General features: G+C 36.4%; 1 protein-coding gene across 1 annotated transcript in view; it reads left to right on the top strand.

The window, feature by feature from the left end:
* Positions 1 to 26,443, top strand: part of pde11a (phosphodiesterase 11a) — a 67,602-nt gene that overhangs the window by 24,308 nt on the left and 16,851 nt on the right. The window contains exons 3-12 of the mRNA XM_066687816.1: positions 1,195 to 1,284; positions 2,280 to 2,420; positions 2,946 to 3,010; positions 6,466 to 6,598; positions 7,311 to 7,386; positions 10,900 to 10,967; positions 11,050 to 11,142; positions 13,277 to 13,327; positions 25,939 to 26,085; positions 26,182 to 26,289. Coding sequence (XP_066543913.1) covers positions 1,195 to 1,284; positions 2,280 to 2,420; positions 2,946 to 3,010; positions 6,466 to 6,598; positions 7,311 to 7,386; positions 10,900 to 10,967; positions 11,050 to 11,142; positions 13,277 to 13,327; positions 25,939 to 26,085; positions 26,182 to 26,289 — 972 coding nt within the window. The remainder of the gene's footprint in view (positions 1 to 1,194; positions 1,285 to 2,279; positions 2,421 to 2,945; positions 3,011 to 6,465; positions 6,599 to 7,310; positions 7,387 to 10,899; positions 10,968 to 11,049; positions 11,143 to 13,276; positions 13,328 to 25,938; positions 26,086 to 26,181; positions 26,290 to 26,443) is intronic.

The raw sequence follows: 26,443 nt of genomic DNA, 5'->3' as shown, positions 1-26,443 counted from the left end.
GAAAGGTCTTCAATGCAGAAACATGCATTTCCGCATATTGCCACACTCACAGTGTTCAAAATCATAATTACAAAATAAAATAAAAATGTCAGGATGCGCAGCCTCATGTAGTAACGTTTTCTGTAATAGACATACTAAAAATACGCTGTTACCTAAGAATATTGTGTTGTACATTATTTGACCCAGACCACGGTCACGTTTCTCTAACTCGGGTAAGACTTTATTTTCGTCTCAGGTCCAGCAATGGAAATGTTACCGCAGACGGACATCGATCAACACAATGGAGGTGGAAACCATTTTATGATTTAGCGCCAAAATGCCAATATAAACAATCTACATTTTATAGAGTTAACAGTAAAATATAACCACTTGTTTTCAGTATTTCACTTTACTTGTTACTTCCCTGAAATAACACTGGCAACTATTTGAACACACTCGCGCTAGCTGCCCGTATAACTCGATTTTAAGAATTCGTTAACATAAGGTTAATTACTCTCTCAAAGTATTTCTTTATAAAAAATAAAACATACAATTATTATTTTGAACATTATGAGTGTAGCTTAAACACATCCATTTCACAACCTCAAAGCTAAGACACCATCGAAATTATAACTTATCCCAAGCGTTCACTAAGCTCCGCCCATACCCAATAATAGGGGTCTTCAAACTTTGCCTGTTTTTATTTAAACATATGATTAAAGCGTGATTATGCATTACACTTTTTTGTGGTTTGCAATGTTATTTAAACAATCAAGATATGCATTCACCTCTGTAATATTTTCTAAATTTACTAATTTTCTAATTTTATTTTAATAACACCGGCAGCACAGAGGTCATCTAAGGCCCCTCTTCACGACGTAACTTCGGGGGTTGACCGTTGATGTACATTTCCCCCCTCAGTAAGCCTATAAACTAATTGTTGTAGTAAAAAGAAGATACAATTTAACAGCTGTTGAACAGATTTATTTACTGGATACACCATGTTAGTTATAACCAACAATATTTGCTAACTTAATAACAAATGCTTGAGGCCAAAACAAGTCCCACAAGTCTGGCTCCAGCTCTTTGGCTCCTGAGGGCCGCGTTATATCGCAATAGGGGTGACACTTGTTTTTTTCCTTTGACTAGCAGCATGTATGTATCAGTGATGTCTCAGTGTGATCGTGTGTCACCTGACTCCTTGGTGTCTCCCAGGTGCTGCAGATGTATCTTCCATTCTGTGGGATTGCCATATCCAATGCCCAGCTCTTCGCCGCCTCCAGGAAAGAATATGACAGAAGCAGAGTAAGAGAGAAAGCAGGACCTCGGACAGCGGATTGCTAACACTCCCACTTCCTCAAGCCCATCACTCACTGCTAATAATAAGGTTCAATATTGATCCCCTCACGTCCCACTCACTGTCACTGTGCTATATGTTAAAGAGACGTGTGCTGCTTTGATGGACTAAACAGGCTTTTTTCCTGAAACATTTCAGTGCAAAATCTATAGAGTGGGAAGCAGAGGGTGCGCTGGCAAGAAGCGGCTTGGTCCTAGTTATAAATCACAGGAGATGGTGACTGCTCTCCAGCTCCAACTGGGCCTCCAAAGATCGCCTTTGATGTAATTTCATTGGTCTCTGAAGTGAAAGGCTGGTAACAGGGAAACAAGCGTATTTAGTAAAAGTTATAATTGTTTTTACTTAATATTTTAAACATGATTAATGCAATGGACTTGGTGGTAGGCCTAACCAGAACTCTTATGCCTAAGAGGACTAATCCTGAGCCAATGATACTGCCACCCCTCAGAGAAGAAGCATTATTAACTTCTCCACCAAACTGTTTAATCTTACTAGCAATATTATTTATTAAAAATGACAATTTAAACTTGTTTCTATTGTTTTATATCTGTGATTTAGGTGGCCTAGATTATTTATTGAATATTTGCACGACTTAATGTCAAGAATAAATGGCTGCACAGCTGCTGGAGAAGATTTCCTTTTCAGAAATACAAAATGTTATACGGTGTCCTTTGTTTAAGAGACACTTGAGTTTTCACTTCTTTAATAGGTTCTGTGAATAAGGGTAGATTGTCAGTTTTTTCCTCCTGGGACTATATTTTGCTTTCAGAATGTTCTTTGACAGAGTTTTGGGGGTTTTGAAAGAGACAATGATCTATAAAACCCCTTTTCAGAGTAAAATAAATATTATTATTTTTAGACCCTTAAATATGATTTTATACTATGTGACTATCTTCTTTTCTCTTTTCTTCATTGCTGGTTTTCTTGATATTGCTTTGGCCAGGCTTTGCTTGAAGTCGTCAATGATTTATTTGAGGAGCAGACGGACCTGGAGAAAATTGTGAGGAAGATCATGCACCGGGCGCAGACGCTGCTGAAGTGTGAGCGCTGTTCCGTGCAGCTACTCGAGGACATCGAGTCCCCAGTAGGCAAAGTAAAATCATTATTGGGCGAGGGAACCAAGGGACTACACAAAACAAATTTCATTCAGATTTTGTGATCAAAAATCAAAAGAGGTCTAAACCAAATTAAGACTTTGACCTACTCACTAATGGCGAATTATACATTTGTATTCCATTGCAGAATATTTGTTTGACAGAGATTATAATGTACAGCTTCTATGCCATGGGTGATAGTTTGTTATTCAGCGATTTGTGGGGAAAGTCAAAGTTATGATTTGATCTAGGCCAAGAGTTGTCTGCGGTGCAAAAATGTAAACACCCAAAGGAAAATAGTTGCAGATCTCCATAAAATGTGATTTATAAGTTCATATACTTTTCATGTCTTAATTACAAATGGCAACAGTCCAAGTATGGTACATTTACACAACAATATTTTGCCTTAGTATTCAATTCACATTAATATTACAATGTGAATAAAATAACAAACAAGAAAAGCGTGTAGTGCTGATAATATCTTTTTAATACAAACAAAACATTTTCCCGTTTAGGTGGTGAAATTTACCAAGTCCTTTGAGCTCCTCTCTCCCAAATGCAGCGCAGACACAGAGAACAGGTATGCCCTTCAAAATAATGACTGCTCATGTTCTTGGCTTTCTGTATGCTTGGTTACAGTCTTACAAAAACTTTAAGATGCTGTTTCTTTGGTGCAGATTTATATAGGTGATTTTGTAGTTCACAGATTTGAACCGCCTTTTCTAAGACGTACAGTTACTATATGTTAGAATATTGTTTGTCTTGTGTAGGATTTGCATTTAGCAGTATTTTAGCAAACATATTGGAGGTTTTGTCAGTACTTTTGTCAGTTTATGCTTTTAAAATGTTTCGGGGCCTTTAACATTTAGTTGTAATTAGACACATTATTAAACACAATCGAATCAATCACAATCGAACAGCAGCACTGTTATGGGGAAAATGATATAGTCGATGAGTCTGTCTCTAAGAAAGGTGAGAACCTGGATGTAACACCTTTGCTTGGAATACAGAAATGTCTCTTTGAAATTGATTAGTTTATAAGTGTCTAATCCATTAAATACAGCAGCTGTTGACAGTGTTGTACAATTGCCATCATCAGTATATGCAGAGCAGGGAATTAGCAATCCCATGCACTGCAGCAAGTAAATGAATTCAGCTAATTGGGCTTCAATTGTTCTTTCACAGCTTGTCCCTAATAGGTCATTAGTCTGACAAACACAAGCACAGATATGAGCTAATACATTGATTTAATACAAATGAACCCCAAAATCATAAAAGGTATACGGTGCGTGTTTTTCTTTATTGTTGTTATAATGATTTAAGCTCTGTTTCTTAGTACTTGCGTCATAGCTTTTTCTAGTATATTTACCATGAAATGCTTGCTATTGGGCTTGTGAACGTCCAATTTCAAACCAAAGTGTTTAGAATTCCTCTAGGGCTTTGCTCCCTGGCAAGAGAATATGAAAGAATGCTCACCTCAGTTCTTGCACAAAAACATCACGGTTACACACGCTGACATCACATTCAGCAGCAAATTATTTCAGCTCTACTGTGCATAGACTTTGCAATTACACATTCAAGATTTTCTGAATTTTGTGTGACTTCAGCTCTCATGCGTTCCTTTAAGTAGTCAACCAAAATGAAATAAGGGAGTACAGGAATGTATGCTGAAAGGGACACAGGTGTGAAGGAAAAAGTGGTCCTGCAATATTAAGCAACTGCTGACATGTTTTTTAAGTGAAATATGTACCTATTATGTGTGTTGTTTTTGTGTAGAAATTAAATTGAGCGCAGTGTGAGGTCACTCAGAAACAGCAAAGAATTAATGACCATCTAAAGAATGACTTGGAAGGAATTTGAGCTCACAGCGCAGGGGGATTGTTGATGATTTCATCTCTATGCAGAAATGCACACAATTAAAAAAACATTTGGCCAAAATGCAACCTGTGAACTGTCTGGGGGTGCAGTTTGCAGATTGAGATTTGTTCAAAGAAACACAAACATTATTTGATGTATGTATGTAGTTTTAAATAATGTACCCAATTTTCCTAAAAAGTATATATTTAACGATATCTATATTTTTAATTATTATTGTTATTATTATGATTTAAGCGTCATTTCATAGTAATTGTTTTGTAACTTATTCCAGTATAGTTGCCCTGAAAGGCTTGCAAGTGTACTTAAGTGTCGAAAATCCAATTTCAAACCAATGTATTTAATATTACTTTGCTGTCTGGCAAGAGAATGTGAAAATCACATGACATTCTTTCATAATTGACATCGCAGTTTGTTGTGTATGGGGCTGCGTAGCCGCAGACTAGTCAGGGTGTCCATGCTGACCCCTGTCCATTGCCAAAAGCACCTACAATGGGCACGTGAGCATCAGAACTGGACCACGGAGCAATGGAGGAAGGTGGTCTGGTCTGATGAATCACGAGTTCAAGGTGTTGATTTGGCCTCCAAATTCCCCAAATCTCAATCCAATCGAGCATCTGTGGGATGTGCTTGACAAACACATCCGATCCATGGAGGCCCCACCTCGCAACTTACAGGACTTAAAGGATCTGCTGCTAACGTCTTTGTGCCAGATACCACAGAACACCTTCAGAGGTCTAGTGGAGTCCATGCCTCGACAGGTCAGGGCTGTTTTGGTGCCAAAAGGGAGACCTACACAATATTAGGCAGGTGATCATAATGTTATGGCTGATCAGTGTATATACTGTGTGTATATATATTTATCCAAAGAGAAATGTGAAAACTATAACAGGTATCAATAATTATGGTTCAGATTTGGGAAAGCTTACAAAGATTGTTAATGCAGAATCCCCATTAGGGAAGAGGATTTTCTGAGAAAGACTGACAATTAGAAAGTAACTTATCATTAGCACACTAGATTCCAGAGATGGTCATTAATATTCATGTAATCGTAATTAAAGAAGAACAAACACTTATAGCAGTTTGGAAACAGCTAATGTCTGTGTTTCATTGACTAACTCACATCTGAGCTAGGTGTTTAAGCACATAAAACCCTGCTGTTACAGACTGAGAAGGCTTACATAAATCAGATGTATGATTCTAAATGTACAAATGTCTTTTCACATATATCTGTGTACACATACATGGGTCTATCACTGCACACAGTGCTTGACACGCTGATGGGTAAACCCACATGCTTTAACGTGTTACATTTCTATAGCATGATAGCCCAAGGTGCATTTCTACAATGAAATATTAATGATTTTGGTAAGATTACTTAAAATAAAGATCCTATGATTAATGGAATGCATTCCTTCAGCTGAGATGTAAGAGATGCTGGGAGCTTCTAGCACAGAAAAACCTACCAAAGAATCCACGGCACATGACGGCCTATCAGGCAGCTTGTCTGAAACTACAATTGTAAAATATTTGCTAACACACATATAGTGCTAAGCTTTGAGAAAGTTGGGGTTAACATTGCCAAGAGTCAGATTACCTCAATGGACATTCTGGATCATATGAAAGAATCTAATATCCCTTTCATACTGGCTTCAGCATCCAATTAACTGTACCTTCTTGACCTATGAGTGACAATGCAGTAGATCTTTGTCACCAGAATAAATTATATCCATTAAATTGACAGCTGTCAATGATGCTGATTTTGAAAGTTTGAACCCAAAGTCTTTTTTAGATGGGGGTCATCATTAATAGGATCATCTTTGTATTTATTTGTCATAACAGTAGAAACTGATGCATCTTCATGAATAAGTTTTAAATATTACATTTTTGGTCTGTGAATGAAAATATGGTGTAAATTAAGTCATCAACTGCTCATGAATATAATTTTTTTTTTAAATGTAAAAACAGACCAAAAACTGGCCAAGTAATTTATATGATACTGAAAATAAGTAGCATGATGCAGTAAATGAGCTCTTTCCTAACAGTAGACAGACAGTAACAGTAATAGACAGACGTTTGTGCACACTTTTCCTCTTAATTCTCTCATTTGTGTTAATTGGGACTCCCTCTGTTCTTTTGTATGACCGTTCCTGTGTCTAGTTTCAAAGACAGCATAGAGAAGTCATCCTACTCAGACTGGCTCATCAACAACAGCATCGCTGAACTTGTTGCTTCCACTGGTCTTCCAGTTAATATTAGTGATGCATACCAGGACCCCCGCTTCGATGCCGAAGTAAGTGCTGTTATCTGTGTTCATCTTGCATACAGGAGTGGCACAGAGGGAGTGGGGAAATACAGAAAGTGAGATCAGTCAAGACAAAAGGAATTCCTCATGATAGATTAAGAGTGTTAAAGGATTAGTTATTTACCTCTCCATTGTGAGGTAATGGAGTGTACAGTCATATTTTTAATGAGGATACAAAACTCATTAATACCATACAGTAAGACAGCATTTGTGTTACTTTCATAACAGTTCAGAGCTTCAACTGTTGAATTTAATTAATCTCATGTAGTTAGGAATATTGTGACATTGGGCAGGATTCAGTCCAAACTTTGAGCCACCCACTAATAGCAACCTGCAAAACCTGTACATCATAGCTGTTACATTTATGAGTAGAAGAAAGTAACATCTTAGTAAAAATGAAGTCACAACTGAGTACAGTTTTGTAGTTTTCTGTTAGTAGGTGGGTCAAGGTTTTTATTTAATCAGCTTCTTACAAGAAGGTGTCAAAAATTTTAAATGGTTCGACTTTATGAATATGGAGAATAATGAATAGTGAATGCTATTTTGAATTCATGATTGAATTAACAAAATGTTTAATATAATTATACCTTGTCTGTTATTTTGTTGTTGTTGTACTTATTTTATATTTGTGTATTTCACTGAATGACAATTACAATGGATGTATAAACACGTACCTAAAGATATTATTTTTTTCTTTCAGGCTGATCAATTCTCTGGTTTTCATATTCGCTCTGTACTTTGTGTGCCTATTTGGAACAGCAACCATCAAATCATTGGTATGTTTGTAAATGTATTTTCCTTTTAGTTTTTCACAGGCTTCTTATTTGCACTTTTGAGTACCTAGTAACTTCAGGTTCTGACAGATCAGTAAATAAAGGCTTTGCTCATCTTTTCATGTCCTTTTTGTTTTAATCATGAAAAAGGATTATCAAACGTTGAGTTTATGAAAGACATGAAAAGCTTATTCAAGAATGGCCGTGGTAGAAATGTTGATTTATTATTTTGTGTAGGTATTATTGGAGTTTGGAATACTGGTAAATTAAAGTTAAAATAAATTTGATCCAATATAAAAAATCACAAGCAATCACCATGTGTTTTATGCACAAACATTCAATAATAATAATATTGATTATTTTGGAGGTGCTCTCACCCGTGTAGGTAACACATTGTTCATTCTGTTGTAACAGTCAAGACAGTGAATTGTGGTGGTGTCCAGACCTCGATGACCAGTGTGTGTAACATTACGACTCCTAATGAGAGTTTCTGTGAGGTCTTTCCTTTCAGCTCTGGGATATCTCTGGCACAAGCACAGTAGTGTTGTGTTTAAAGCGCACTCAGATCACCTTCTGGAAATCATTAGTTCTGTTTGAGTTGTACATAGTCACATGGGTGTCCGGGAGGCTGATGGAGCTGAAAGCAGACATCATACCCATGCAGAAGGTCAGCTGAAGGGGAGACAAGCTGTCAGTCAGCAGTGCGTAGGTGGATGTTATCAGAGCTGGAAATTAAAGTCATTGTTACTGTACTACAGCATTCAGTTGTAAACCCTGTGCCTTTTCACCAAAAACAAATATCAAGGATACACTATTCAAAAGGAATATATTCTGATGTTCTTTATTCAGTTATTTATGGACTCCTTTTATGTCATGGATTTCCTGATGACTCTTGAAACACTTTTGCTTCAGGGCTCACACCTGAGATTAAACATATGTAAATGTGCATAATGTTATAAACTGTATGGTACAGTGATTATTTCTTGGTCTTAGAGAGATACAGCTCTGGAAAAAAAATTGAGACCACTGCAAAATTATCAGTTTTATCTGGTTTTACTATTTATAGGTATGTGTTTGGGTAAAATGAACATTTTTGTTTTATTCTATAAACTACTGACATTTCTCTCAAATTCCAAATAAAAATATGAATGGAATTGAATGGGTGCCATACATGTAGAAATGCTGATTTAAGAAAAAATTGCAGTGGTCTCTTAATTTGTTCCAGGGCTGTATGTATGCTTGTCAATGTGACGCACATTAACCCTTCCCACTGAAACACTCCCTTAATATCTAATTCTGAGTGTGAAACAAATGTGCAGAGACATTTTAAAATGCCTGCAGAGTTTACATTTTTTTTTTACATAAAATCTAGATTTATGTGTTTTTATAAAAGCCTAAATGCTTTTTTATATACACAAATATCATAAAATAGGGTAGAATAATACATTAAATATGACTTTTTCATAAGTATATACCCCATCGGCATGTTGGTGTCTTGAGACATGCAGTATAAAATAAAAAATGTATTCATAAATTGTGTACAGTGTACATTAAAGGAAGATATATGGCCAAATAGCTTCCTATGCACTCTTGCAGTATTTATGGGACAATGCACCCTCTAGGAAAGATTTCACTTGAATAACCCTTATGTTTAATCTCACTGAAATGATTGAACCCAGTTCACTATCAACATCAATTTGTCTTATCAGCTGAGTCCTTGATTTTTTAATTAAGAGATAAACTCAAATGGGGAGTAGGTCATCTTTGTTGCTTGGAATCCTGCCAGGGTTCTGTGCCTTTGAAAAAAAAAAAAAAAAAAGCAGAAGCAAAAAATAATGCTGAACCCTATTGAACGGCATCATTAGGGCTTGATACTTGGGATAAAAAAATACCTATTTTATTTAAACCTCTGTTGGTACAGTGTGTAGTATGTGTATGTATATGTATATATATATATATATATATATATATATATATATATATATGGTATATATAAAGAATTCAGATATTCACCCTATTTTATGTCAGGAAATGAAAACCCTTATGACATCTAATGATGCTGTGCAATAAATATTTAATTTTGAAAGAGTTTCTAGAACACAGACGAGCACATCATATTTTAAGTCATCCTTTAAACTGATATCTAAAGAGTACTGACTATTAGGCACATGCTTCTAGTTTTGTATTTGTGCGTCAATTGTTATCGTTGCGTTCCTTCATATTGGATTGAGTGTTGTTGGTTTCTGCTTGGAATGTGTTTTGTCTCAACAGTTGCTTTGCTATAGCAAAAACAGCTTGTGATTTACTCTCTTACCTGAATGGGATTGATTAGCCTTGGGAAAGCTTGCAACTGTGAACTGGCTTCAGAGAGTGGCACTAATGTTATTGCATATTTCCCAAGGTTTGGAACAATACAGCGCACCAGTCTCTGTATGAAGCGGTGTAGTACACCATTTTTTTGTTTTTTTTCCAATACACCAACATCCCCAGCATCCCCTTCATCTTCCTACAGCACAGTACAATTCAATTGCACTGCAGGTTCTGATAAAGAGCTTCCCAAAGATTAGCTCAGTAACACATGTGAGAATGTTATGGAAGACACTTTAGTCTTATATTATATATATAGCTGAGGTTATAATGCTGTGAAAGAAATGAACACTTCCCCGAAGGGCAGAATGCCCTCAACATTATGATCTTTTGGGCTCCTTCGCTGTCACTGAATAGAAGTCTATTCAGCTATTTTCTTTTTTCTTTTTCTTTTCTGCTTTTGGATTTACACAATCACAAAATCCAGGCAGAAGCAACAAATTAACAGGGAAAACAATGGCAGAAAAATGTACACAATGTCAACTGTTGCAAGCAAATTTATTGAAAAGATGAAGAAGGCTGGGGATGCAGATGCTTATTTTTAGGTTAAGACTCGAGTGAAAGAAACTTAAATGGTACAATAATGTTATTTCATGGGACACTATTGTTCATTCCTTCATCAACATAGCCCACTTGTGTAATTAATATTCTGAAGTCATGCAGCTCACAATAGTAATTGAGTCTGAAAATGTGCCTTGTTAACACTACGTTTAATGAGGTTTTTATTACCAGTTAGACACCATAAACAGTATAATTTTTAATTTAAAAATCTAAAGGTTTCAAAATATGTCTTAACTGTGCATATTTTTAAATCATCTACTTTTCTGTACTGAAGGTTCTTACTATGATATCCCTATTAAAAAAAAGAAAAGAAACAGAGCTTCTTATGATTTCATTACAGCACTAGAGAACTGGTCCCATGTACTATTTTATCAATGGGTTTAATTAATGTGTGGTCGTGATTTCAAACTAATTGGGGATCAGTGTATGGAAATAGATTACATATATGAAAGAGCAGTGGAGTTATACTGAGCAATTGGCAAAGGACAAAATAAATGAGCTTTTGGATGAGAACTAATTAGAACAGATTCAAGGTATGTAGCAAGAATTCCTAAACAGCCGCAATTACCTTCTGTCTTCAATGCACAGGGGTGGCTCAGGTCCTGAACAGGCTCGATGGGAAGCCGTTCGATGATGCGGATCAGCGGCTCTTTGAGGTACTGTATGCCTCTTGTGTATATCTCTATTCATGGAGGTATGTTCCAGACACTGATCTAAACTTTGCCTTCTTTTCCACAGGCTTTTGTTATCTTCTGTGGCCTTGGCATCAACAACACAATAATGTACGACCAAGTGAAGAAGTCTTGGGCAAAGCAGTCAGTGGCTCTGGATGTAAGACCCTCACTTGTGACATTTACATTTATCAGACATTTACCAGTTTATTACCTAGGAAATGTTTATCAAATGGCACATAATACCAAACTCTCAAACCTGGATATGAAGTTGTTTACTTAACAGTTTTAAATGTGAGCAGTGGGAACCAGTACAACACTTATATTCATGGTGGACTACACAGTATGTTTTTGATATCATAGTGATTCAACATTGCTGCAAAATTATGAAATACTTGTTTTACATTCTTGGGTTTGTTATGCTTGTCAAACTTCAGGAATAAAGGGTTGCAGGACATTAGTGACAATTAGTCTTCAGCATGGCTTCTAGTGCCTCCCCCCTGTTGGTGCATTAGCACACCTCACAATTTGGGTTTCTCATCATCATCAAGCAACCATTTCATACGATGTAAAGTGTGACAAAAATAATGTGTCTGAAATGTGGCCTGTGCATCGCTGCAGATGTGAAGCACAAGTACTCACAGACCACTCACAGAGCACACTAAATGTGTTTTTTATTGTTTAAGTTGACATTGATCTACACAACCCTATTCCAGAGCCATCAATCCATCCAGACAGGCAATATGCCTGCAACAGTGGTGATACCAGCCTTGTTTGTTTTTCTTAGGGGCAGGAAACAATACATATAAAATATTTCACTGCATTTTCATTTTTAATAAAAAGTGAGATAGTTTTGTATATTTTAGGGTTGATCTATGGGCCGAGACACATTGCATAACATATTTCCTTTTTCGTGTGTGTGTGTGTGTGTGTGCAGGCGCATATAACGCATATATATATATATATATATATATATATATATATATATATATATATATATATATATATATATATATATATAATGTATTTAAGTATTACATTTTTACAAGCAGAACTCATGTGTTCTCATTGGGGTGCTTTCACAGACCCAGAGTAGTATTAGAGTTGGACTGACAATGCTATTTCAGGTACAGTTGTCCAAGATTAGTGCTTATTGAGCTCTGTTTATCCAGCTGTGTCACATCTTCTTACAAATATGTTTCCCCTCTGCAATGGAATTCTGCCTGGTAATAATATTACACTATGGGTACCATTCCTATCCCATCTGTCATAAGCCCTGAATTTGTTTTACTAATTATAAAAAGGGAAACCTAAATAAATGCAGGCTGACCAGTTCTCCTCACTGGAGAGAACAAACACACAAGAACTGTTCAGTACTTCAGCTATTTATCCTCTGTCTTTAAAAGCAATAATGTGCATCGGGGAAGCATTATGAAATGAGTAAGCATGCAGATCAAAGCCTTTGGCAGCTCTGAATAAACATGAGTGTACTTGATCAAATAAGAAATGCATAAGCTGTAGAAGTTATTTCACTGCAGATCGAAGAAAAGCACCTGCAGGGACATTGGTACTAAACATGACATGCATCTGAGTTGACAGCATCTCAGTCTCCGTAGCCGAGAAGCTAGGGACAAGCCTAGCGCACACTTACTCAAAGGAGGTTTCTCTTTTGATCCGTAAATACCTTTTTACACATTATGTAATGCAGTTTTTCACTGCTCTTGTTTTAATGTGATAATGTGATAATGCCAAATAACTGACAAACAAATACATTTGATAAATACTGTAGAGCAACACTGCTTATTTAATTTCCACTGGGCATTGATGGTTGGTGAATATTATGTTGTTACATTCAAAGAAAAATGAAAAAATCTCCTGACTTCAAATTGCATTGATACTGTATTTCATGCAAATGCTAATCACGATAATAACAATTTATGTTCAGAATGTTACAATAATATAAATATAATGGCTATATTCGTTAAATATTTTTTAGTTCCAGTAGTGTGAGCAATAACATTCCAAACACATTCACAAGCCTGGTCTGAATCAACAGTAATGTAACAATAGCCTCTAACCCTGTGGATTCCATTGGGTTACCATGATTGAACTGTGTAACCAAGTACAGAAAAGCAGAGAAGCCCTATAATTGCTTTGTTCTTGAAGGTTTTGTTCCGCAGGGGAATTGACATGTTCAGGCATCACAATGTGATATTTTGTCTTTATTTTGTTCATTTTGTTTCTTGTAAAGCGAACAATGAACTAGTCTCATTATATTTGCAATTCTCTGACAGGTCCTATCATACCACGCAACGTGTTCCAAGACTGAAGTGGATAAATTTAAGGTAAGGGACATCCTATGCATTCAATAGCAAGAATAGAGATAAAATCAGAGTATATAAATGTATCTTCTTCTTCCTAACATAAATTGTGCCTTGATATTAAAATGTAATACAGCAATGTGATTATTATCAAATAAATTCAAATGATTTCCCCTTCATTAGGTATTTGTACATAATGAGTTGGTTTCATAGACCCAGATTAGCACGAGTCTTGGGCAACCCAAGGTTAAGGTAGCGTAGTCCAAGACTAGTAGTGTTAATTGAGGTCTGTGCAATTAGCTGTATGTATATATATAGTCCAATATACATTTACTGAGAAAGGAAACAGAGATGTGCAGAGATGATTTACTGTGTACCAGACAACACTCGTTTTGGCTGGGGCATTGCCGTTCTCATTTGTTTGATGTTGTAAATAGGTTTTGATTAAAAGACTGGAGGTACTCTTTTTCAGAAACAAGTTGTTAGAAGTACTCAATTCCCCACACACAGTGTGGTCACACTGAATTGTACCATCTCCAGCAGTAATGCAGAAACAGGACACTTTACATCAACAAAATATACATTTCATTCCAGCTGCATTGGCTTTGTATGAAGTCTTCTCAATGGGTTTCTAGTGTGACATTTGAATACTTTTCCTCCTTCAGCGGCACTTTCTTACAGTACTCTTTCAATTCCCCATTACGACTTGTCTTTCAGTAGATTTACAAAGCAGAAAGTGGACTGTAAAGAAATTGTATATTTATATCAATGCTGAGTAGCAGAGGATATAACTACAATATCAGGAAATCCTCTGAAAGTTTATTTAATGTGATGGAGAACATTCATAAGACATTACAAAACATTACTATTATCATCATTTTGGCTCTGTACGCCACCACAATGGATTTGAAAGGAAACAAGATGTGCTTTAAATGTAGACCTTCATCTTTAATTTGAGGGTAGTTACATCCAAACTGGGTGAACGGTGTACGAATTACACCCATTTTTATATGTGGTCCCCCAATTTTAGGGGCTCAAAAGTATTTGGACAAACTAACATAATCATGAATTAAATTGTGAGTTTCAATACTTGGTTGCAAATCCTTTGCAGTCAATGACTGCCTGAAGTCTGGAACCCATAGACATCACCAGATGCTGGGTTTCTTCCCTGGTGATCCTCTGCCAAAAACATTAGGTGTGGCCAAATCAACTATTCGGTACATTCTTAAAAAGAAAGAACACACTGGTGAGCTCAGGAACACCAAAAGGCCTGGAAGACCATGGAAAACAATTGTGGTGGATGACAGAATAATTCTTTCCCTGGTGAAGAAAAACCCCTTCACAACAGTTGGCCAGATCAAGAACACCCTCCAGGAGGTAAGCGTATCTGCGTCAAAGTCAACAATCAAGAGAAGACTTCACCAGAGTAAATACACAGGGTTTACCCTGTAAACAAGAAACGGGAAGATCAGATTAGAGTTTGCCAAAAAAAAAACATCAAAAGATCCCTGTACCATTCTGGAACAACATCCTATGGACAGATGAGACAAAGATCAACTTAAACCAGAATGATGGGAAGAGAAGAGTATGGAGAAGGGAAGGATCTGTTCATGATCCGAAGCATACCACCTCATCTGTGAAGCATGTTATGGCATGGGCATGTATGGCAGCCAAGGGAACTAGTACCTTTGAATTTATTGATGATGTGACTGCAGACAAAAGCAGCAGGATGAATTCCGAAGTGTTTGGGGCTATATTATCTGCTCATATTCAGCCAAATGCTTAAAAACTCATTGGACAGTGCAGATGGACAATGACCCGAAGCATACTGCGAAAGTAACCCAAGACTTTTTTAAGGCGAAGAAATTGAATGTTCTGCAATGGCCAAGTCAATCACCTGACCTGAATCCAATTGAGCAGCATTTCACTTGCTGAAGGCAAAACTGAAGGAAAATGCCTGAAGAACAAGCAGGAACTAAAGACAACTGCAGTGCAGGCCTGGCAGAGCAACACCAGGGAAGAAACCCAGCATCTGGTGATGTCTATGGCTTCCAGACTTCAGGCAGTCATTGACTGCAAAGGATTTGCAACCAAGTATTGAAACTCACAATTTAATTCATGATTATGTTAGTTTGTCCAAATACTTTTGAGCCCCTAAAATTGGGGGACCACATATAAAAATGGGTGTAATTCCTACACCGTTCACCCAATTTGGATGGAACTACCCTCAAATTAGAGATGAAGTCTACACTTAAAGCACATCTTGATTGTTTCCTTTCAAATCCATTGTGGTGGTGTACAGAGCCAAAATTATGACAATTGTGTCACTGTCCAAATATTTATGGACCTAACTGTATATATGTTTCATGTAAAGTCCAAAACCATAATACAATCTTATATTATGTACACTACCGGTCAAAACATTTAGAACACCTCAATTGTCCCAGTTTTTATTGAAATTTACACAGTTTAATGTCTCAATGTACTCAAAAGCATAGAACAAATAAACAATTGGAGATAAAAAATAAATCATGGAATCGTTTTGTTTAACAAAATTTAACCAATTAAGCTGACAAACCCCTCTGGTACCCTGAAAAGGGCACCAAAACCATGTGCTTATCTTTAATCCCATGTGTACTCTCTGCCAAGTGTTTGGTATCCCATGAAAGCTGAGACTGTCAGCTTTCTAACGATGTGAAGCATTCTCTGATGTGTAAAATTTGTTTTTTATAGCCCCCCCCTCCCCGCATTTGTACATTTGTGGGTGCCTCTTAAGGGTCGCTATTACTGGATGTTTAAGGCAGCAAGGAATGCGGCCAGATAATACAAATAACTTTTTTTTTGTAAAATTGCAGGAGTCCACAAAATAAGAGGTATTTAATACAATGCTTTTAATACAATACATGGGCTTTTGAACACTCAAACCCTCTTCTGAACATTTTCTGGCATAACTGGTAGTGAAGCATGAATAGCTTTCATATAATTTTGTTCATTGTAACTTTCTGAAAATATTTCCATGTCCAATACAATGTATAAAATTGTACCAGGCAAAGAGCACAATCTTCTTCAGACTGATACTTGCTTATGTATTAACCACTTACAAACTATTATGTTGTTATGTATTTAATAATTTGTAGAGCTTTGTTGTAATTCCAGAACAAAAACGGCTTCTTATATAATGATTAACCTCACTATGATAAGTGAATTGTCACTCTTTCCCTTCAATTTAATAATATACAATCTTTCATGCAACTTGATGAAAAAAGTATAGCTTGACTTCTCACTCCTTCCTCTCTTCTGCATTTGCTTGACAATTAAAGGCCTATATTTCAAAATGTTTTTCAATGTATTTATTGTGAATGATTTTGCTTTATCTCATGTCCAGCTGCCACATTTTATTAGTATGTGGAGGGTTACAGAGCCTGAGTAATCTCCCAAAGGGAAACAAAATAAAAACATGATATCAGTCCATAATTCAGTTCTCCTACAGTTTCATCTTGTTAGAAAGTAATTGGTTAGGGCTTCATGTTTGAGCTCGATAATGAGCCTTGGATTATTTTTTTATTTTTATTTTTTACAGCAGTTCATTAGTTATCTGTACCTTACCACATATCAGCAAAAAAGCAAATACACAGATGCCCTTTGCTTAACATACAGCAGCAGATTATCTATGGGACAATGAAAAATTAGAACAAGAAACTAGCTATCTGTGTGTGAGGTCCCCAGAGGCAAAAAACAGAGACATTCTCCACACGACTTAGCAACAGAGGCAGCCTCCCTGCTCGGGCCACAACTTCATATTCTCTACAGTAACACCCAGAGAACCGTAGAAAATCAAGATTCACAGAGCCTTCATTAGACTTCTCTTTTCCATGAAGTAAAGCAAAAAATGATACCTGCAGAAACAAAACCCAATACATTGTTTTCAGGTACTAGATACCGAGAAGTGAGAAAGTTTTTATATTCCTAGATGTTTTGGTAAAGCTTTGGTATTTCCGTATTGTATCATTTGTATCCATTTCAAATTTTTAAAAATCATTTTAGTCTGGGCTGCATTTTAGAGAGAGCCTTCAACAATCATCCCTCTCCCATTCACCTTCTGCATTTTAATCATCCTGCCACATCCACAGTGGCAGAGTTTGGATTTGATTGAACATACACTTTTGGGGGTGGGGGTGGGGGGGGCGCATCACATTTAGGTTATTAGAATTAAAAAGGGAAGAGTCCCTTTTTAATTCTAATAACCTAAATGTGATGCGCCCCCCCCACCCCCACCCCCAAAAGTGTATGTTCAATCAATATTTAATGAGCTACCTGCATTATTTATATGGTAGGGAAAGCTTGTTGTGCAGCATATGCTGATTGGGCCTGTGTCATAAAACATAATTAATGTTGATCGTTCTTCATAGATTGTGTGATTTTGCAAACATATATACATATACCGTGTTTCTGTAACATGTCCCCCATAGGCACTGCCAATACAGCTCAAGCCATGTGTCGATTTTCAGTACATAAGAGAAATCATTAATAGATAACAGCACAAAAGACATTTGACATTCTCCACTTCTGCAAAACCCAACCACACCCCTCACACACACACATAATTACAACATTGACAACTATTTTACAACCTGTAGCATTAAGAGCATCTTCTGTATTGAGATTGTTATTAGAGCTGGGCTTTGATGCATCAACTTTAAACCTCTTGATTGTCACGCTATTATTGCCCATTCATTACGTATCACGCAGATCGGGTGTATTTAAATGAAAATGGGATGGTGACTTGAAAGGCAGCACACGTCAGCAACGCACAATAGAAATGAGAACAAAACGGCCAGATGAGTGCATGGCAACAACCTGCAACAACAACAGCTGTACCAAATATTCACGAGATTTAAATTCAATAACACGCTACTTCCCCCATATAAATATGAGGGGAAAACTCTTTCAGCAGCTATGTGTGGGCTCCTCACTCAAACTTTTCAACAAATTTGGTCCTACCATTATTTTATCTTTAGGTTGAATTCTTTTGATATGGAGCCCATCTTGTTTGATTATTTTTTGCTTTATCAGACAGGGATTCACAAACATTTGTTTTCTAAGCTTGTTTACTTATGCAAAGCTACACATAAGAATTCTTTCCAACCACAACATCTATTCAGCAGAAATATAAACAATGTCATGGATGTCAGTTGAATTCACGTAATAGAAAGACAAATATTTGCTGATAACAAATTATTAAATGCATTTGGCTGTGGCTTCTCCTGCAGCTCAAATGGCATTATTCTATTCCCAACATCAGCAGATTAAGACACTGCTGCATCGAAATTAAAACAACCTCTTGATTGTGTTTTCTGCACACACAAGGAACATGAACACAGTGATATTTAGAAAATGTTTGCTTGGAGCTCCCCAAGCAACCATATTCCATGCTCAATAAAATCAGTGTCTGCTTTACGCACTGCTTTTGAACCTTAGTACATAGATTGTGACAGATAGCAGTATTAAAATGATATAACAAGACAAACAAGAAAATTTGAGAAAGTTATACGGTTCTATTAAAACTGACAACATTCTGTAATGCTAGAAAATGGTTTGGACTTCTTTATAATACGTCTTATACAACAACAAATACAAAAATCTGCAGTTGATAAATGCATTTCCATGTGCCGCATTTCTTTAATTAAAAGCATCTTATTGATTATGTAATTAAATATACATGATTTAACCATTTTAACAAATACCATTGCAATTGTATTTAGTACATCTGTAATATTATTATTTGTTTTATTTTCTATTTTGTCCTGGCAATTGTTTTCTATGTTTATTTTTTGATTAATTGAGAATGTCTGTTTGACGTGCTGATGAGTACACAGTCTAGACAGACTGATTGGTATTGTTAATACTGTGACAGTTTCACTTGTTATTCTACAAAACTACCCCCTCCTCCAACTGATGTCGAATAATTCTACTCTTTAACATTTGTACAATCCAAATCCTTAAAGTATATCTTCTTGGAGACTTTGTTCAAATACCAAAATCCCAAGCAACAAACTTATATTCCAAACCCCCTGTCATACTGGTTGACAGGTATGGTTGATGACTTGTATGCTTGCTTCACTCCGCTGTCACTGGAGGCACCTTTATTGTTGCTATCATACAGGTATGGTGTGTGTAAGTAGCTTGCCAATTCAACAGTAAGAACATTTATTGAAAGTTTTGCACTCACAGTAGCTATGTCACTATGACTGCAGAATGGGGAAAAGCACTACCCAAATCTGTTAACATGACATCTCAAAAGACTCTTTCGCAGTCAGATGAAAGGGGCATTGATTTCATAATGAAAGGTTAGTAGTTTTCCAGATAATGTACAACAGTAACCTTCCTTTTTTGTATTCAAACACAGTCACTTGTTTATCATTTGTCAGAGATACACAATGCTATACTCCTTTCCCTCAATATATTATGGTATGAGATTTTTTTGACTGGAAAAGGCTAACCTCTTCCCTTCTGAGGAACGAGTCAGTGGTGGAGCTACAGCACAAAATGTGGACTCCACCATGTGATGTTTTAAGACTGCCTTTTCCAGTTTGAAATTATATAGGAATTCCTAATGAGTAGCCTGGTGCAGTAATGTATATAGACCCAAGTTGGCCTGGAAAGGAAAGTGAACTATAGAAGTAATTACTAAATTCTGCTGAGTGGATCTCTAGGGAGCCAAGGGGTGGCCTAGAGCCAAAATTAGGGTATCACTGTTTGTTCAATATGATTCACACTGTTGTTATATTAACAGAAGGTAGAGTAATAATATATATAGCTTAAAAATCAAGAGGTACACATTCATACAGTAAAGTAATCCAAAGCAGTTAACATCACATCGTGAATGGTGAAGAAACATTTTTACACAGTACGGAGATTTAACTTAAAAAATTAACGTGAAATTACTTTGAAAGTAGATAATTAATAATGGCTAGTGATTTCAGAAGCTACACAAAATTAATAGTCAAAACAATACAGTGACTAGTGTGAGTATGACAAATAAAATATATTGTACAGGAATGACCAAGACAGTGGTACAGTATTTCCCCTGGGCATGTTTTGCTTATTATTTAAAATGGGAAATGAGTGGAGAATGTTTGATCTTCTGTGAAATTGAGCCAAATAGAAATATTTTACTAGGCTTGATCATTTTAATGTAATTGAATGTCTGTAGACAGATGACCAATTATAATGATGTTTTATGATCTTATGTTTCTTAAATGATTACTGTATAAAATGTAGACCTTCTTAACCTCAGTAAGTTTATGTTGACTTAGCTTGAAGTATTGGAAACTGGTGCAGGGTTGTCTCTCTGGCCTAAGGGAATATATGATGTCAAAGCAGAATCAATCATATTGACACATTGATTCCTGTGTTTTTTATTAGCTTAACTTTTTACTGTGTCACTGGTTTGCCAAGAATGCTAATAAAGCTTAAATTGAGAGTGAACTGCCTTATTGGTTTTCAAGGATTGTCTTTCCTCATTAGGTGAGTGATTTAACAAAGTCATCATCTTGAGCATGGCAAACATTAAGGAATAATCATAGCACTAGATAACTTACCAATGACTGTGGCCAGAGCAGTTGAAATGAAGTTAATGCAGTAATTTCTTATCTCAGAAAAATGCAACCACTCAATGTTGAATCAGGCATGACAAATATTGAATTTGTGACAATGTACAGAAGTATAAATAAAACCAATTATGATGTAGCCATCCAACCAAAAGAAGGGAGGTTTTTTTGGTGATTAAGATCTTAAAGAATGTTTTGAAGAGGCAGAATATTCTGAATAATAATGTTTGCAATTAGACATTTGAGAGAATATATGTTGAAAGCCTGGTCCTCCTTCACTAAATAATGGCAATGTTTTATATGTATTGGTCTTGGGTACAATTTGGGCCAAATTACATGAAAAGAAAGAACTGAAAAGCATGGCAAAACACATTTCTTGCGCATTTGTGGTCATGACAGTTCTTCCTCCCCGTTTACATGGGAGTTTATTTTAGAAGGTAGTAATGATAAATAAATAAATAAATAAATAAATAAATAAATAATAAATAATATCATTAATTGTTATTACTATTATTGTTATGATTAATTGTTCTAATTACAGTAGAAGAAGTATGTGTAAAAAAGCTGACAGCACAACAATTCCCATTATTCCTTTTCTTAGGCTATATAAGCACAGTGAGGGAAAAAAGTATTTGATCCCCTGCTGATTTTGTATGTTTGCCCACTGACAAAGAAATGATCAGTCTATAATTTTAATGGTAGGAGTATTTTAACAGTGAGAGACAGAATAACAACAAACAAACCCAGAAAAACGCATTTCAGAAAAGTTATACATTGATTTGCATGTTAATGAGGGAAATAAGTATTTGACCCCTTCGACTTAGTACTTTAAGGTTTCGAGGCTGACATTTGGCAACTCAAACCTTCAGGTCCCTCCACAGATTTTCTATGGGATTAAGGTGTGGAGACTGGCTAGGCCACTCCAGGACCTTAATGTGCTTCTTCTTGAGCCACTCCTTTGTTGCCTTGGCTGTGTGTTTTGGGTAATTGTCATGCTGGAATACCATCCACGACCCATTTTCAATGCCCTGGCTGAAGGAAGGAGGTTCTCACCCAAGATTTGACGGTACATGGCCCTGTCCATCGTCCCTTTGATGTGGTGCAGTTGTCCTGTCCCCTTAGCAGAAAAACACCCCCAAAGCATAATGTTCCCACCTCCATGTTTGAAGGTGGGGATGGTGTTCTTGGGGTCATTCCTCCTCCTCCAAACATGGCGAGTTGGGTTGATGCCAAAGAGCTCGATTTTGGTCTCATCTGACCACAACACTTTCACCCTGTTCTCCTCTGAATCATTCAGATGTTGGCAAACTTCAGACGGGCCTGTACATGTGCTTTCTTGATCAGAGGGACCTTGCGGGCGCTGCAGGATTTCAGTCCTTCATGGCATAGTGTGTTACCAATTGTTTTCTTGGTGACTATGGTCCCAGCTGCCTTGAGATCATTAACAAGATCCTCCCGTGTAGTTCTGGGCTGATTCCTCACCGTTCTCATGATCATTGAAACTCCACGAGGTGAGATCTTGCATGGAAACCCAGACCGAGGGAGACTGACAGTTATTTTGTGTTTCTTCCATTTGCGAATAATCGCACCAACTGTTGTCACCTTCTCAGCAAGCTGCTTGACGATGGTCTTGTAGCCCATTCCAGCCTTGTGTAGGTCTACAATCTTGTCCCTGACATCCTTGGACAGCTCTTTGGTCTTGGCCATGGTGGAGGGTTTGGAATCTGATTGATTGATTGCTTCTGTGGACAGGTGTCTTTTATACAGGTAATGAGCTGAGATTAGGAGCACTCCCTTTAAGAGAGCGCTCCTAATCTCAGCTTGTTACCTGTATAAAAGACACCTGGGAGCCAGAAATCTTGCTGATTGATAGGGGATCAAATACTTATTTCCCTCATTAACATGCAAATCAATGTATAACTTTTTTGAAATGCGTTTTTCTGGATTTTTTTGCTGTTATTCTGTCTCTCAGTGTTAAAATACACCTACCATATTACCACCACCTACTGATCATTTCTTTGTCAGTGGGCAAACGTAAAAAATCAGCAGGGGATCAAATACTTTTTTCCCTCACTGTAGCTCCTGTCGGTTAATGGAGCAGGGAGGAAAGATACTTGATAAAACTTGTCAGAATTAGGCTGTTTATGCACACATGTTCAATCAGTAACTGATAAAGGAAGCAAAACACTTTTAGAAGCAATGTGTTACTTCATTAAAGTACTATACATTGTGTGAGTTAATTCCAATGCTGGCACTGGTTGAAACCTTTGGGAAAAAACTTCTATATAATAAGCAATACAGATTGTACAAAATAGGACAGAAAATGTGTTGTCCTTAATTAAATAATGTGTTAAAAACAACACATTACTTCAAAGTGTGTCCTTCACATCAAACTTTTTTATTTTTAACTGAGTAATGAACCTGATTTCCTTTCACAAAGCCATATATTAGTCTTAGCCTACTGGGTAACCAATTATATGTTAATGTGCTAAAGAACAGGATTATGCGTTTAATGTGTTCAATCACAAATATGTGTTAATGTATCAATTAAGTCTTAGAGCAAATATATAAGACACAACTCATGATGTGTTTGTTTTGAACACAGGCACTTTATTGAATTGTTAAAAGAAATACAAAAATGGTACAGATGTATAGGTCGGTTATGTACAAAGTGTAAAAAACATGTAAAAAATAATATAATATAATATAATATAATAAATACATAATTTACCTGTATTATACATTTGTATATACATAGATATGTGTATATATATATATATATATATATATATATATATATATATATATGTATATATATATATATATATATATATATATATATATATATATATATATCTTACTCTGTAAGAAGGAAAGAGTGTTCTTTATATGGGGGGAAGAGGAGGCGGTCTAGTGTTACTTCATGACTTCATGATTATTTTGCAATACCATCAAATTTGTTGCTATGGGACCAATTAGGCCGACTAGCGCTCACTGTATCGTGTTCTAAAGTATAATGACACTTAAGTCGCACACTTTTTTTTTCTGTGCATTTTTAGAACGAGCGCCATCATGCGTCATTTGTGCATGACATGTCATGAATGCATGCTCATAGCGCAATTTAAACTTAAATATAAATACCCCCATTGCCTATTCAGGATTGTAAGAACTATGCATATTAAGAGTACCATCCTGAGTATGCTCTCTCTCTCTCTCTCATTACCCCACTCTGAAGGTAACTATTTAAAAAAAAAACTTATTTTCAGCTTATTGATCAAAGTAATGATTCCCCAAATAATTACTGATAACAATTAAGTGTTTTTACAGGATATGCATAACATCATTGAAATCTTAAAGGTAGATGATAATAAGACTAGGTTCCACTTTGTGACTACCAGTATATCGAAGAATAAATGTCCACTGAGGTAAAAGGAAAATTATATCCATCATTCCTTACCTTATGTACTGCCACTTAATTATTACATTTTTTTCATTTTCAATAATTTCCATGTTTTTGAATGGAAGATAATATAGTCAAGAATTCAAAAATCTATCAAAATTCTCAATGGGACTAGGTCAACCTTTCTATCACCTTTTACGGTGTAGTAATATAATGGGTTTTTTGGAATACTTAGCTTGATAAGTGTGTATGGTTACCATTGTACTTTTTAAAAATAATAAAAACAATTTTCTTAACTGGGACAGAAGGAAACAAAATTGGAAATAATGTAAGAAACAGGTGGAATGAAGGATGAAGGATGGGTTGAGAAATGATGTGGCTGTTCAGAAGAGTAGAAAGATTTACTCTAGTTCATACATTCACTTCCAAGGCTATACAGTGGATAATAAATCAGGCATCAGGATTCAAGGTGGCTTTGAATGAGAGGACCTTCTGAACACTTTGTTAAGCATTGAAACACTGAATGTCAATGATGGAAAGTCACCCATGTGAATCTTGTGCTCTCTGCAGTGAAATTTGTAGGTCCGGGTTGAGAGAGAAAATAATAATACAAAAAAATCAGAATGGCTTTGCAGACAATCATTGCCTTTTCATAAATCTACTCTGTCTATATTATAGGGAAAGGATGGGAGGCTGTTTCAGCATACAAGCAGCAAATGGAACAAGGTTAGGTCTTTACTCAGTACTGATCATATGAAAGGAATATAAAAAGCATATCTGTAATCAGTCAGTGCACAGTAATTTTCCTCTGAAACCTTAAAATAGGAGTGAGAGAGGTTAGCATCCAAATGCCTTTTTTCTTGTCTTTAAAAGGCAATTTTATGTGTGTCCCATTATCATGCATCAGTGGGATATAGTTATCAGCTTGAATGGGGGTCATTGAAAATATTACCTGCTCCAATAAGAATCAGATCTGGTTAGGTTTCCAGAGAAATTTAACAGACAGATGTGCTCCAGTTACATCATATCTCACATTGCACATTCCCCCAGACTCCTCCGAGACACATGCTAAAACCCAAGGTTGTGACTCCCCTTGAACCATACATACACTTGAAGATCCTCATGTCCCATTACAAAAGGGTCATTTTCTTGGCCTTCACTTCCAGATTCCTGGTGAACATCCACAAGTGCACAAGAAACGCTGAAACACAATGCTCTCAGTTGGCATTTGAAAACAAACTCAAATGCAGAAAATAGGTTATGATATGGAGAAATAAAATACTCTTAATGTTTTGTCTCATATTTAATGATTATAAACCTAGTTGTACATTTAATTGGCAATTTCATTCCTTTTTTCAAATCTGGGCTTGGACTGTAACAAGTTACCCTACGATGTTAACTGTGCTGGCCAGAAAAACACAATTTCCCTGCAGGCCCTGTGGAGTTGGGCCTTTGATCTCCCAGGGAGAGCCTGGAAGACACGGTCAAACCATGTGGCTTTTTATATGAGGAAACAAGATGAAACAGTCCAAGCAAAACCTTGCCTTTGAATTATTTAAGTACAGCACTGAGAATTCTGTCTCTCTCTCTCTCTCTCTCTCTCACTCACTCGTCTGCATTCCCAGGCTGCAAACATCCCGCTTGTTTGTGAGCTCGGCATCGATAAACTCTCCTTTGATGACTTCTCCCTCGATGTGGACGCAATGATCACGGCCGCCCTGCGCATGTTTATGGAGTTAGGAATGGTGCAAAAATTCAAAATCGATTATGAGGTGAATTCCACTCTGTGAACAACAGACCATCTGATAAAGGCAGCCTGTCAATACGTAGAGCTGCAGCACAACCTACTTTTATATTTCCACTTTCAGACGCTGTGCAGGTGGCTGCTTACAGTGAGGAAGAACTATCGCATGGTCCTGTACCACAACTGGCGGCACGCTTTCAATGTCTGTCAGTGCATGTTCTCCATGTTAACAGTAAGTATGTAGCACAGTGTAGCTCCATTGCTTTTGTATGTAAAGATACTAAAACTGAGAAATGTACACAACAAAAAAACCTGAAAATCAAAAATGTATAAAAATGTTGTACAATAACATTAATTTCTAAATAATTTTTTGTCTATTTGACATT

This window comes from Amia ocellicauda, chromosome 16 (genome assembly GCF_036373705.1).
Source record: "Amia ocellicauda isolate fAmiCal2 chromosome 16, fAmiCal2.hap1, whole genome shotgun sequence".
In the NCBI taxonomy this organism is placed as follows: Eukaryota; Metazoa; Chordata; class Actinopteri; order Amiiformes; family Amiidae; genus Amia; species Amia ocellicauda.
The sequence above is the reverse complement of the archived record's forward strand: the minus strand, read 5'-3'. Positions and strand labels throughout refer to the sequence as shown.